Source organism: Carcharodon carcharias, chromosome 7 (assembly GCF_017639515.1).
Source record: "Carcharodon carcharias isolate sCarCar2 chromosome 7, sCarCar2.pri, whole genome shotgun sequence".
NCBI classification, from domain to species: domain Eukaryota; kingdom Metazoa; phylum Chordata; class Chondrichthyes; order Lamniformes; family Lamnidae; genus Carcharodon; species Carcharodon carcharias.
This window is the reverse complement of record NC_054473.1, coordinates 186926816-186941488: the sequence shown is the minus strand read 5'-3', so window position 1 is coordinate 186941488 and position 14673 is coordinate 186926816. Positions and strand designations below refer to the sequence as shown.

General features: G+C 45.8%; 1 protein-coding gene across 1 annotated transcript in view; it reads right to left on the bottom strand.

The window, feature by feature from the left end:
* The window catches only part of LOC121280520 (fatty acyl-CoA hydrolase precursor, medium chain-like), a 60584-nt gene that overhangs the window by 23852 nt on the left and 22059 nt on the right, over window positions 1-14673 (bottom strand). The window contains exons 7-9 of the mRNA XM_041192602.1: window positions 13649-13756; window positions 2845-2979; window positions 281-355 (exon numbers count right to left, since the gene is read on the bottom strand). Coding sequence (XP_041048536.1) covers window positions 281-355; window positions 2845-2979; window positions 13649-13756 — 318 coding nt within the window. The remainder of the gene's footprint in view (window positions 1-280; window positions 356-2844; window positions 2980-13648; window positions 13757-14673) is intronic.

Here is a 14673-nt window from a genome sequence, read left to right as displayed (position 1 = left end):
GTGAGTATTTCCAGCATTTCCTGTTTTTCCTGAGGTCAGTCCTGAACTTTCCCCTTTATCAATACTGATCACCGCCGATGCTGACTGTCATCAACGATGCTCAGTGCCAATAGTGACAAACACCCACTGTGACCAATCACTAATGATACTCATTGCTGATACTGACTGCTGACAGAGCCACTCATCGTCAATTTTACCCTTCGCTAATGCTAACCTGAGGTTTAACAGAGAGAAAACGTTTCTTGTAAAACCTAAGGAGCAGGGCTGGGCAAGAACTCACTCTGTTTATTTTCTTGAGGATAGAGTCCGAGGTCTCTCTGTCCATTCCTTCCTCCCAACCAGGTGGATTCATCATCTGAAGAACACAGTGGTTAAGGTCAAAGATTATGTGTGCGTCACCAATTTGCCTGAATAACAGTTGACTGTCAAATTACAAGAGCAGGACAGAGATGGACCATGAAAGGGGCATAGTCAGCACCTGAGCATCAATATACAGAGTGTCTACTGAAACCACTGTGCCATCCAATCAGTTGGAGGCAGGGCTGGGCCTACAGCAAGAAGAGTCACTATGAACCACAGCAAACAGAACTCACGATTGAAACTGCAGAAATGTATCCTGATAAAAGCAGGATTATGTTTCCACCACAAAGTAGTAAGTGGAGGATAGTTATGGAACAGAAATTATATATGAGAAATTAATCCCAATCACTTATAGCAGGGTGGACTCAAGGTGTAATTGACAGGGGGAATTAACTAATTAAATTCCTGAAAAAAGAGACATGTTGAACCTTTTTGTCTTGCACTCATCAGGACACTTCGCAAGAATACCAGTATAAGGGGAAAACAACAATTTATACTGTATGTGAAAGGATTGAGATTAGGTTTCACATACAGTATAAATTGTTGCCCCTTATACTGGTATTCTTGCAAAGTATCCTGATGAGTGCAAGACAAAAAGCTTCCACGTGTCTCTTTCTTCCGCAGTACTCAAGTTCTGTGCAACCAAACGACTATTAATTAAATTCTGTCCCGGATTTATGACATCTTTATGTGTAACCCTCTTTTAAATGGGCTGCACAGTGTGCATCAGGTGTTTGGAATGCACCAAGAATGCAATTTCTAGTCCCAGCAGGTTATAAAGAGCTGATGGTGCATTGAAGGCATTTTAGGGGAGGGTATAGCACCAGCAAACAGAGCAAAATCATTCCAGTGAGGCTGTTAGAGGGTCGTACCATCCACATACTATAGACTGCCGTGAATGGAAATACTCAGCGGGTCAGGCAGCATCTGTGGAAAGGAAAAGAGAGTGAACATTTCAGCTTGATCAACTTCTGATGAAAGGTCATCGGCCTGAAACTTTAACCCTGTTTCTCTCTCCATAGATGCTGCCTGACTTGCTGAGCATCTCCAACATTTTCTGGCTTTATTTCAGACTTCCAGCATCCGCAGTATTTTCTTTCTGTACCACTGTGACCTTGAGCAACAGGTACCAGTGCCTGTTTCTCAGGACACATTAAGGGATGCCAGCCTCATCGACACCTGTCAGCCTTGGCTCAGTGGGTAAAACTCTTGCCTTCAAAGCACAGTTCATGGGTTCAAGCCCCACTGCAGAGGCTTAATCATGTAACCCAGCTGACACTCTGGTGCAGTACTGAGAGTGTGCTGCCCTGTAAGAGGGGGTCTTTTGGATAAGCTGCGGGATGGGAAATAGAGAATACGAGTGAAAAGACCTGTGCTCCCAAGCAGTGTGAGGGAAATGACTTTTCTGCAACACCAGGCAAGCCTTTAGAAAGCTGTTCTGCCTGTGACGAGTGGCATTACCCAGTGTAAACGAGAGAAAAAAAAATATTGTCCCAGGTTTGACTCTTGCTCTGTCCTGTTTTCAGTGAGGATAGTAGTTTGAACACTTTAATTGACCTCAGCACCAAAGGAATCAAATTCTATCCTTGATCACCACATATTAAACCTATGTGTGTATGAGCACTGGACAGCAGAACATCTAGGTTCATCTGACAGCAAAAGGAGGAGCCACTGGCAGATATCCAGTTAGGACAATGGCTGATCTGTACCTCAGCTCCAATGACTCACCATTATTCCATGCCCCTCCTTACTGTTAACCAATGAAAATTTACCAATCTCAGTCTTGAAAATTTAAAATGATCCACAGTCTTCTGGTATGTGTGTGTGTGTGTGTATATGTGTGTGTGTGTGTATGTGTGTATATACGTGCATGTGTACATGTACACACGTGTGTGCATGCACACGTGTGCTTATGTATATGTGTGTGTGTGTCTGAGTGTGTGCGTGTGCATGTGTATGCGTGCATGTATGTATGTATGTGTGTGTGTGTGTGTGTGTGTGTGTGTGTGTGTGTGTGTGTGTGTGTGGGGGGGGGGGGGGGTGGCGGGGTGGCAGTGGGAGTCCAGATTTCTTTGAATCTTTGTATGAAAATGAAAAGTACCAGGTTGGCAGATTTTGACAAACAGGAGGCAAGGTCATTGGCCATCAGTGCCCTGCTGAGCTTAAAACTTATGCCTGAGTCTGCTCTGCCCAAAGATAAGGAACCAAAACTCACTTGGCCTCTCAACAGTTCAATATCTTGCCAACCCTCACAGACCTATACTACTGGTCGAAACTCAATGGCCAACACACTCCATGGCCAACAGATGATAAATGGGCACGTGAGTGATGTTCTAGAGGGTGGGGGGGTGGTCTGAGAAAGAAATCAACATTAGAAGTTGAGGGAAAGCAAGTTTCTCATTTAACTCCCCATACACTTTAAAGTCTGAAATTGGCAGTCATCAACTCCACACTGGTGGCAATCAAAAACATAGCTTGTCTCACCCTCGGTATCAACCAGCCCCATTCTTGATTGTTGATTCCCAATAAGTATGGGACCGAGTTGATCTTGTCTGCCTCAAGCAGCTGTTCAACATCTTTCGGCAAGAAGACACCATCCACCACAGGAAAGAGGAGAAGCTCATTTGGAAAAAGAAGGGAAAAAAAAGTTTAATTGGAGCTACCACTGCTTATAGATCTGCTGTAACACTGCAAATATTTGAAGGGCCTCCAAAGGGGCCAAGTCACATAACCAGAGATCAGAGAACATTCAAAGAAATTAGAGATGACTGTTGATGTTAGGGAGTTCCAGGATTTTGACTCAGTGACAGTGAAGGAATGGTGATATAGTCCCAAGTCTGGGTGGTGAGCGACTTGGAGGGGTACTTGCAGGGGGTGGTGTTCCCATGTATCTATTGCCCTTGTCCTTCTAGGTGGTGGAGATCATGGGTTTGGAAGGTTCTATTGAAGAAGCCTTGGCAATTTGCCAACGTGCATCTTGTAGACGGTACACACTGCTGCCATGGTGCGTCAGTGGTGGAGGGAGTGAATGCTGAAGGCGGTGAATGGATTGCCAATCAAGCGGGCTGCTTTGTCCTGGATGGTGTCAAGCTTCTTGAGTGCTGTTGGAGCTGCACTCATCCAGGCAAGTGGAGAGTATTCCATCACACTCCTGACTCGTGCCTTGTAGATGGTGGACAGGCTTTGCTGCAGAATTCCTATATTGGCCCAGTTCAGTTTCTGGTCAATAGTAACCCCCAGGATATTAATGGTGGGGGATTCAGCAATCGTAATGCCATAGACTGTCAAGGGGAGATGGTCAGATTCTCGCTTTTGGAAGTGGTCATTGCCTGGCGCAAACGTTGCTTGCCACTTATCAATCCAAGCCTGAATGTTATCCAGTTCTTGCTGCATGCAGGCATAGATTGCTTCAGATTCTGTGCAGTTGCAAATGGTACTGAATACTGTGGAATAATCAGCAAACATCCCCACTTCTGACCTTATGATGAAGGGATAATTATTAAAGCAGCTGAAGATGGATGGATCTAGGACACGACCCTGAGGAACTCCTGCAAGGACATTCTGGGGCTGAGATGATTGACTTCCAATTACCACAACCATTTTTCCTTTGTGCCGGGTGTGATTCCAATCAGTGGAGAATTTTCCCACAATTCATATTGACTTCAATATTTACAAGGGCTCCTTGATGCAATGGTGGATAAAATGCTGCATTGATGTCAAAGGCAGTCAACCCTCACCTCACTTCTGGACTATGTTTGGACCAAGGCTGTAATGAGGTGTGACGCTAAATTAGAATTAGTGGAAACAGAAAGAAAGACATTAATTTATATAGCGCCTTTCATCTGAATGCACCTTACACCTTTAAAGTGTAGTCACTGTCGCAATGTCGACAAGATTCCACAAAACAGCAGTGTAATAATGATCAGTTCATCTGCTTAACTGATGTTAGTTGAGGGATAAATTTTGGCCAAGACAACAGGGTGAAATCTCCAGCCCCTCGTCAAAATAGTGGTGTGGGATCTTTTACATTCATCTCAGCCGAAGCCTCGGTTTAACGTTACACATGAGAAATGGACCCTCCGACATTGCAGCACGCCCTCAGTACTGCAACTGGGAGTGCTAGTCTTGATTATATGCTAAAGTCTTTAGTGTGGGCTTGAACCCAAGACCTGGTGACTCAGAGTGAAGGGTGCTACCGAGCCAGGGCCAACAGATACATTGAGAGCGCAAAGAGCAGATTGACCAGAGTGATTAGGGGACTACGTTACACGGAAAGGCTCAGGTGACTGAACTAATTTTTGCTGGAAAGAGGATTGCAGGGAAACACGATCCGGGGTTAGTAGAATAATTAACGAACAACATGATGAGGGTTTACAGATCCCAAGCACAACCAGATCACAGAAAAGTCAATCAGGAATTCAGGAGAAACGTCCTTAGCCAGAGAGTGATGAGAATGTGGAACTCATGACCGCAGGGAGTAGCTGAGGTGAATAGAATAGATACATTGAAAGGGAAGTTGGATAAATGCACGAGGGAGAAGGAATAGAAGGGTATGCCGATAGGTTGAGTTGAATTAGGGTGGGAGGAGGCTTATGTGGAGTATAAACATTGACTGTGGACTGATTAAACACCAGCATCAATCAGTTGGGCCCAATGTCCTGTTTCTGAGCTATAAAAAGTTTGTAAATAGAAATAAACCTGCTCCTTTCTCTAGAGTGGTGGGCATGGAGCCAGAGACCATGGACAATGTACAAAGACTTCATTCTGGGTCTGCTGCTATTATTTAAAGAACAGTAACCAGCCCTAAGTGCTGTAACTGTCAGAACCAGACAGATGACAGGTTTTCTCATAAGCTTTAAAGGAAAGATAAATGATCATTATTCAACACCCAAATATATTCACAACCACACGCACTCACACTCTCATACAGACAGACAGACAGGCAGACACAGCAGACAGGCAGACAGACACACAGGCAGACACAGCAGACAGGCAAACACAGCAGACAGACACACAGGCAGACAGACACACAGGCAGACAGACACACAGGCAGACAGACACACAGGCAGATACACTCACTCAAGAAAAGATTGTGATTCGAAAAGGTCACATGAAATGAGATCTTAAAAGTTTGAGAGCCCTGTCACACTTGATTTTCCCCTGGGTGCAGACTTGGAACATTGCAAACCTGTAATTCCTTTTGCTCCTCTGAAGAAATGAGTCTGAAGGTTTAAGAAGATGGGTTTGTGGTGGTTTACTGCTTACCATAGCAGATTTCTCGTGTTCCACTCCAGTTGAGATGCATTGAAAGCCCTGTAGCGAAACCCTGGTTTGATCTCTCGGATGGAGAGGTAAAGACCAGCCCGATATCTCTCCCTACAAATGTTTCTTAGGCAGCGCCATGTTCCTCCACTGGTCTGGGTGTTTCTCTTGTGCCTTGTTAAATATAATTACCTGGAAAAAACTCAGCAGGTCTGGCAGCATCGGCGGAGAAGAAAAGAGTTGACGTTGACACAGCAGACAGGCAAACACAGCAGACAGACACACCCTGGGTCATGAGGACTCGAAACATCAACTCTTTTCTTCTCCGCCGATGCTGCCAGACCTGCTGAGTTTTTTCCAGGTAATTCTGTTTTTGTTTTGGATTTCCAGCATCCGCAGTTTTTTTGTTCTTAGCCTTGTTAAATATCTTTGTCAAAAACCCAGCTTCTGTCATGTGGCCAGAGAATCTTTTTACATTGTCCTCACAAATGGTTTACGATTGTTAGGCCATTACCAAGCAATGTGGTCACTACTTCACCAATTCACACACCATTGTGACAGAGTCTTTTCACACTCATTCCCTGGATTTCAGCTCCAGGGTTGAAAAATCCACAAAGAGCATTTTTAAAAGTTTCTTTAATTATTTAGAGAAGGGTTGCCATTAATGACAGGAAAAGGTCTTTTGCATTTTAATGCCTTCTGAAAGATATGTCCAGAAAGTCTGTTTGCATTTTAATGACTTGTTCAGACATGAAGAGTATCTCAGGGGTTTTGTTGTGCATTAGGAGGAAAGGAAATCCTGACCTCTCCGATTCATTTAGTTTGAAAGTAAAGTGTCCATTCTCTATTTGTTTTTGAAGTAGGCTGTGTTTGTTGCCAACGCTGCACGTGCACTAGTGTTTTACCCCGTTAGGTCATTTCGAGTGACAGAGCGGGCAGTGACCAGGACCCAAGATGGCGCTGCCCATATCATTATGGCTGCGGTTTAGACGGCATCGTTAATTCCTAATTGAAATGGATTGGCCGAAATGCCTCTTGCTCATGGAGAGGGAGTGGATTTTCTGGGTTGGGGCCCCAGTTGGAGTTGGGCCTTGGGCAGTGAGTTTGGTCCAAGCAGGAGTCGGGTGTGGGGTTTACAGAGGAAGGGGGGGGGGGGGGGGGGGGGGGTGAGGAGGGAGGGGGCAGGGGGCAGGGCAGAGGCAGGGAAGGAGGGGGTGGGGGGGTGGGGAGGGAGGGGGCGGGGGGCGGGGAAGGAGGGGGCAGGGGGGCTGGGAGGGAGGGGGTGGGCCGGAGGCAGGGAGGGAGGGGGCGGGAGCGGGGAAGGAAGGGCCGGGGGCGGGGAAGGATTTTCTGGTCCCACCCAAAGTCAATGGACTGATTGTCCAACCCTAGTTGCCCTTGAGAGGGTGGTGGTGAGCTGCCTTCTTGAACCGCTGCAGTCCATGGCGTCAAACTCAGCCTTCTTCCAAACGCCAGAGAATATATGTCAATTCCTTTAATCTTTGCCTTCCAAGAATCTATCTCGCGAACCTTGCCTGCAGTCCCTCTCAGGAAGGTATATTCTTCCTTGGGTAAGGAGACTAAAACTGCTCACAGTATTCCAGGTATAGTTTTACCAGAGTCCTGTACAACTGCAGCAAGAATTTATTGCTTATGTCCTCCAACTCAATAGAAGCTAATAAATGATTTGCCCCCCAAACTGCTTGCTATACCTGCATGTTAATTTTGTGTTTCTTGTACAAGAACACCCAAATCCCTCTGAACATCAACATTTTACAGTTTCTCACCATTTAATAAATATTCTTCCTACCAAAATGAATAATCCCACATTGTACTCCATCTTCTTGCCCACTCACTAACTTGTCTACATCTCTTCACAAGCGATGAAAATTTCTCTGTCTTTCCAACCTGGCTTTGTATCAACACACTTGGAGTGGCTACACTCGGTTTCTCCACTTGGTGTCCTCATCTAAATCATTAATATAGTGTAAATAACCAAGGCCCCAGCACTGATCCTTGCAGCATTCCACTAGTTACAATCTGCTAACCTGAAAATGATAAAAACAAAAAAACTGCGGATGCTGGAAATCCAAAACAAAAACAGAATTACCTGGAAAAACTCAGCAGGTCTGGCAGCATCGGCGAAGAAAAGAGTTGACGTTTCGAGTCCTCATGACCCTTCGACAGAACTTGAGTTCGAGTCCAAGAAAGAGTTGAAATATAAGCTGGTTTAAGGTGTGTGTGTGGGATCATCAAAAGATATTGTTGTTGACATCTTTTGATGATCTGCTTCTATCACTGCTTGTTTGTCCCTATAACCACACCCCCCCTCCACCTCTCTCTCTCTCTCCGCCCCCCACACACACACCTTAAACCAGCTTATATTTCAACTCTTTCTTGGACTCGAACTCAAGTTCTGTTGAAGGGTCATGAGGACTCGAAACGTCAACTCTTTTCTTCTCCGCCGATGCTGCCAGACCTGCTGAGTTTTTCCAGGTAATTCTGTAACCTGAAAATGATCTGTTTATTGCTCAAGTCTGTTTTCTGTCCTTTAGCCAACTCTCTATCCATGTTAATATTTTACCCCTGCCCCATGAATCCTTATTTTTATGCTACAAGGTGTGTGACACCTTATTGAATACCTTTTGAAAATTCAAATATATTACATCCACTACTAGTTGCCCTTTATCTACCATGCTAGTTACATCCTGAAAAGCTCTATTAGTTTGTCAAACACAATTTCCCTTTCACAAAACAGGATCGAACCTGCCCAGCACAAAGGAAGATGGTTGTGGTTGTTGGAGGTCAGTCATCTCAGCTCCAGGACATCACTGCAGGAGTTCCTCAGGGTAGTGTCCTTGGCCCAACCATCTTCAGCTGTTTCGTCAATGACCTTCCTTTCATTATAAGGTCAGAAGTGGAGATGTTCGCTGACGATTGCACAATTTTCAGCACCATTCGCGATTCCTCAGATACTGAAGCAGTCCATGTCCAAAAGCAGCAAGACCTGGACAATATCCAGGCTTGGGCTGACAAGTGGCAAGTAACATTCACACCACACAAGTGTCAGGCAATGACCATCTCCAACAAGAGAGAATCCAACTATCGCCCCTTGATGTTCAATGGCATTACAATCACTGAGTCCCCCAATATCAACACCCTGGGGGTTACCATTGACCAGAAACTGAACTGGACTAGCCATATAAATACTGTGGCTACAAGAGCAGGTCAGAGGCTAGGAATACTGCAGTGAGTAACTCACCTCCTGACTCTCCAAAGCCTGTCCACCATCTAAAAGGCACAAGTCAGGAGTGTGATGGAATACTCCCCACTTGCCTGGATGAGTGCAGCTCCAACAACACTCAAGAAGCTTGACACCATCCAGGACAAAGCAGCCCTGCTTGATTGGCACCACATCCACAAACATTCACTCCCGCCACCACCGATGCACAGTGGCAGCAGTGTGTGTACCATCTATAAGATGCACTGCAGGAACTCACCAAGGCTCCTTAGACAGCACCTTCCAAACCCACAATCACTACCATCTAGAAGGACGAGGGCAGCATATAGATGGGAACACTACCTGGAAGTTCCTCTCCAAGGCACTCACCATCCTGACTTGGAAATATATCACCGCATCCACTGCAGCGGTTCAAGAAGGCAGCTCACCACCACATTCTCATAATTAGGGATGGGCAATAAATGCTGGCCTAGCCAGCGACACTCACATCCCATTAATGAATAAAAAAGATCATTCTGTGATTTTTCTAAGTGCCCTATTATCATTATTTCTTTCTGTACCTGATTTGATTCTAATTCCCTCTTTTTTCCTTATCCACATTCCCTTGTGGTTCAGTGATCAGGCAGTTGTGGGTTCAAATCCCACCGGAGGACCCAAGTACAAAATCTGGGCTGACACTTCTGCTGCAGCACTGAGGGAGTGCTGCACTGTTGGAGGTGCCATCTTTGATGAGATGTCAAACTGAGGCCCTGTCTCTTCCCTTCCAGGTGGAAATAAAAGATTCTATAAAACTATTTTGAAGAAAGGCAGCTGTGTCCTCAATCAACATCACAGAAACAGATTATCTGGTCGTTATCACATTGCTGTTTGTGGGAGCTTGCTGTGTACAAATCGGGCTGCTGCATTTCTTACATTACAACAGTGATAACATTTCAAAAGTCCTTCATTGGCTGTAAAGGACTTTGGAATGTCTAGCGGTTGTGAAAGTACTATATAAATGCAAGCCTTTCTATTTTTTCTTTCTCAATCCTTAAATCTCACAGGTCAAGGAGATAAACCATTGATCCCATCATAAGAACATAAGTAATAGGAGCAGGAGTAGATCACAGCGCCTGTAGAGCCTGTTCCACTATTTAATACAATCATGGCTGATCTTAGGCTTCAACCCCACTTTCCCACCTGCTCCCCATATCCCTTACTCCCCGAGAGACCAAAACTCTGTCTATTCCGGCCTTAAAACTTATTCAACGATGGAGCATCCACAACCCTTTGAGGTAGAGAATTCTGAAGACTCACAGCCCTTTGGGTGAAGAAATATCTCCTCGTCTCAGTCCTAAATGATCGGCCCCTTATCCTGAGACTGTGCCCCCGTGTTGTAGACTCCCCCGACCAGGGGAAACAATCTCTCAGCGTCAACCCTGTCAAAACCCTTCGGAATCTTGAATATTTCAATGAGGTAACCTGTTATTCTTCTAAACTCCAGAGGCAACAGACCCAATTTACTCGAATAAAAGCAAAATACTGCAGATGCTGGAAATCTGAAATAAAAACAGAAAATGCTGGAAAAACTCAGCAGGTCTGGCAGCGTCTGCGGAAAGAAGAAGCAAAGTTAATGTTTCGAGTCCGTATGACTCTCCTTCACAGAAGTGTAATATTGCACTCAAAACATTAACTCTGTTTCTCTCTCCACAGATGCTGCCGGACCTGCTGAGTTTTTCTAGAATCTTCTGGTTTTTCTGCCCCCAATTTACTCAGCCTCTCATCCCAGGGACCAATCTAGTGAACCTCTGCTCTCCTGTCTCCAATGAAAGCACATCATTCCTTAAATATGGAGACCAAAATTGCACACGGGGGAGGAAACTTGTTGATGTGCTGGGGTCTTGCCTGCCAGCTGCATACCGGTGAGATGCCCGCGCTCCCTCTTTTCGGGAAGGCCCACTGGACCGTAAGCCATTCAGGCAGTGGCAAGACCAGTGGCAGGCTTTCCCCTGGGGGGTGGACGCCTTGCCAACCAAGAGCTGCCGGCCCTGTGCTCAGCAACGCCACTGGGAAGGCCGTGGCTGCTGCCAGAGTCCCAGGACCATGGATAAGTGATAATGGGGGAGGGGGCAGGGAGGTGTCGCGGGGTGGAGGCTGCGGGGAGAGGGGTGTAGGGTCTCAGCAGAAAGGGCAGTGGGGTGACTCTTAACAGGTCCCCATCCTTCCCAGAGGTTGAGTCCCTCAATCAGGGACTGGGTGCCTTTAATCACGGGACCCACGCAGGAGGTGACAAGGTTTTAGCACAGTTTTAGCTGCAGTACACACCACATGGTGACAGGTCCACCCATCACTGGGTCAATACCAGCAGCGGTGGGATGGAGGCCCTTAAGTGGTCATTAATTGGCCATTTTAAGGCCTCAATAGGAGGCAGGGCGGGAAGGTTCACCATGGGCCTTCCCACCCTGAACTTAATTCTGGTGGAGGTGGGAAGGTAGCAGGGTTCAGGTACACCACCATTCCACCAAATGAAATGCCATTCCCACCTCCGGGCTTACCACCTGTGGGAGCAGAAGACACTGCCCAGTATTCCAGGTGTGGTCTCAATAAGGCCCTGTACAATTGTAGCAAGACCATGTTTATTCTTGTTCTCCAATCCACTTGCAGTAAAGGCCAACATGCCATTAGCTTTCCTAATTGCTCGCTGCACTTGCATGCTAACTTATTGTTCCAAAGAAGAGTCATTTTGGATGCGAAATGTTAACTCGGTTTCTCCCTCCACAGCAGAACTGCTGAGTATTTCCAGCACTTTGTTTTTATTTCAGATTCCCAGCATCCACTGTAGTTTGCTTTTATATTAGTGTTAACTTTTTGTCTTCCTCCTATAAGTGCACCCAACTCTCTCTGACTATCAACATTTACAAGTTTCATGCCCTCTTAAAAATGTTTTTTTTTACTCGCACGGCTAAAGTGAATTACCTCACACTTCCCCACATTATACACCATCTGTCACCTTGTTTCCCACTCACTTAATCTGTCCACATCTTAGTTCGAACTCTTTCTGCCTCCTTTCTGCTTACATTCCCACCTAACCAATCATCAAGCTCCTAGATATTCCATTGCCCTCACATTTGCTGTCTGTGATGTCCATAAATGATTTGGACTTAAATGTAGGGGGCATGATCAAGAAGGTCGTAGATGACACGGAAATTGGTAGAGTGGGTAAATAGTGAGGAGGATAGCTGTAAACCGCAGGAGGATATCAATAGACTGGTCAGGTGGGCAGAGCAGTGGCAAATGGAATTCAACCTGGAAAAGTGTGAGGTAATGCACTTGGGGAGTGCTAACAAGGCAAGGGATTACACTAAGAATGGCCAGACAATGGATAGTACTGAAGATCAGAGGGGCCTTGGTGTGCATATCCATTGATCTCTGAAGGTAACAGGTCAGGTGGATAAGGTGGTTAAGAAGGCATATCGGATACTTGCCTTTATTAGCCGAGGCATAGAATACAAGAGCAGGGAGGTTATGCTGGAACTGTATAAAACGCTGGTTAGGTCACAACTGGAGTACTGTGTGCAGTTCTGGTCACCACATTATAGGAAGGCTGTGATTACACTGGAGAGGGTGCAGAGGAGATTTACCAGGATGCTGCCTGGGCTGGAGGGTCTGAGCTATGAGGAAAGATTGGATAGGCTGGGGTTGTTTTCCTTGGAGCAGCGAAGGTTGAGAGGGGACCTGATAGAGATGTATAAGATTATGAGGGGCATAAATAGGGTGTATGGGAAGGCACTTTTTTCCATTAGTAGAGGGGTCAATAACCATGGGGCATAGATTTAAGGTAAGAGCAGAAGGCTAAGAAGGAAGTTGAGGGGAAATTTTTCACCCAGAGGGTGGTGAGAGTCTGGAACTCACTGCCTGAAAGGGTGGTTGAGTCAGGAACTCTCATAATATTTAAGAAGTATTTAGATAGTCACTTGTGTTGTCATAGTCTCCAGGGCTATGGGCTAAGTGATGGAAAATGGGATTAGTGTAGTCAGATCTTTGACCGGCGGGGACACGATGGGCCGAATGGCCTCCCTCTGTGCTGTAAACATCTATGAGTCACCTCCAACCAGCTACAGCAAAAAAACGATTTAGAGCATAAGGTTGGGTGGGTTGGGGGGCAGGCGCAGTTGCAGAGAAGAGGTGAACCAACAAGGTCAATGTGAACTGTCCGACTCCAGCAAGCTAAATAACCCAAAATCATCTGAGTCCAGGATTTCCCTCCTGTCTCTTTGGAATCCATGGTTCTGCGGCTTTACCCATGAAGCTCTTGTTCATCGGTCATGGATTTTGGCCCATTCCCCACCTCAGCCCTCCCCCCACTCCCCCAAACCCCCCCAGTAACTTACCGAGGAGGGTCTTTAATTACTGAACAAACCAAGTGAAGGACCAAGGCTCAGGAAGCAGGGCACTCCGAAGGCTGCAAAGAGTAGGAAGGTAGCGGTGAAGCAAAACCGGGAACAAGAGGGCGGGAGGTGACGAGTTCCACAGTTTGGAAGTGGGTGGGAATGAATTGGGTAGATCCTGACTTTGGTACGATGATGTAAAACAACCTGACAACTCACTGTCGTCCGTGTTACACCATTCTACTACCCCAGTGAGTTTAAAATACAATACAATTTGTCTCGATTTTTAACAGCATGGTGATTGAGGAAGAGTGTGCGAGATGGTGTGGGTGACGATATTGAGGTTGTACTGTTACATTAGACACGGAAGTGAAAGTATCCACAATTTGAAGAAATAAAAGAATAGGTTTCACCATACCTCAGGAGGTTTGGTAATGTTTGCCAATTCCTCTTCAGACATCTTCCTTAGGCAATCAACAATCGCCTTGGAGTGATCAGTGTCACAGCCATTCAAGCTGGCAATAGTCTATAAATTGAGGTCAACAGTTACTGAATTGAATCAAGAGAGGCCATTTTACATCATTCAACTTCAATTTCCCACATTTGTGGCCAACGCTAATAAAATGTTAGCCTTTTTCCCAAGGGGGGGTTGGTACTGACAGAGGTAGAAACACTGCGTCGTTTGTGTAAAAGCTCTGGTTAGATCCAATCTGGAGTAACTGCCTGAGAGTGTGGGGGAGGGAGATTCAATTGTGGCTTTAGAAGCGAATTGGATAATTATCTGAAGAGAAAAGAATTGCAGGGCTATGAGGAAAAGGCAGGTGAGTGGGACCAGCTGAGCTGTTCTCACAGAGAGCCAGCATGGACACAGCTGGCCAAATGGCCTCTTTTTGGGCACCAGATCTCAGGAAGGCTAATCTGGCCTTTGAGAGGGTGAAGTGCAGATACATCAGAATAAAACTGGTCTTAAAGGGTTAAATTATGAGGACAGGCTGCATAGACTAGGCTTACTTTCCTTGAATATAGAAGATTATTGGATGATCTAATTGAGGTGTTCAAGATGATTAAAGAAGTGGATAGGGCAGAAAGATAGAAAATCTATTTCCTCTGGTTGGGGCAGGTCTAGAGCAATGGGGCAGAATCTTAAAATTTGAGCCAGGCCGTTCAGGGGTGATGTCAGGAAGCATTTCTTCACACAAAGGGGAGTGGGAATCTGGAACTCTCTCCCCACTAAAGCTGTCAAGGCTGGGGGGTCAATTGAAAATTTGAAAATGGATATGTTGATTTTTTGTGTTGGTTGAGGTTATTAAGGGATATGGAGCCTCTGCAGGTAGAAGGAGTGGAGGTACATGTCAGTGATGGGCTAATTGAATGATGGAACAGGATAAAGGGGCTGAATGGCGCCCTGTTTCTATGATGAGCTAACTTGCTGCAAACGCCTCT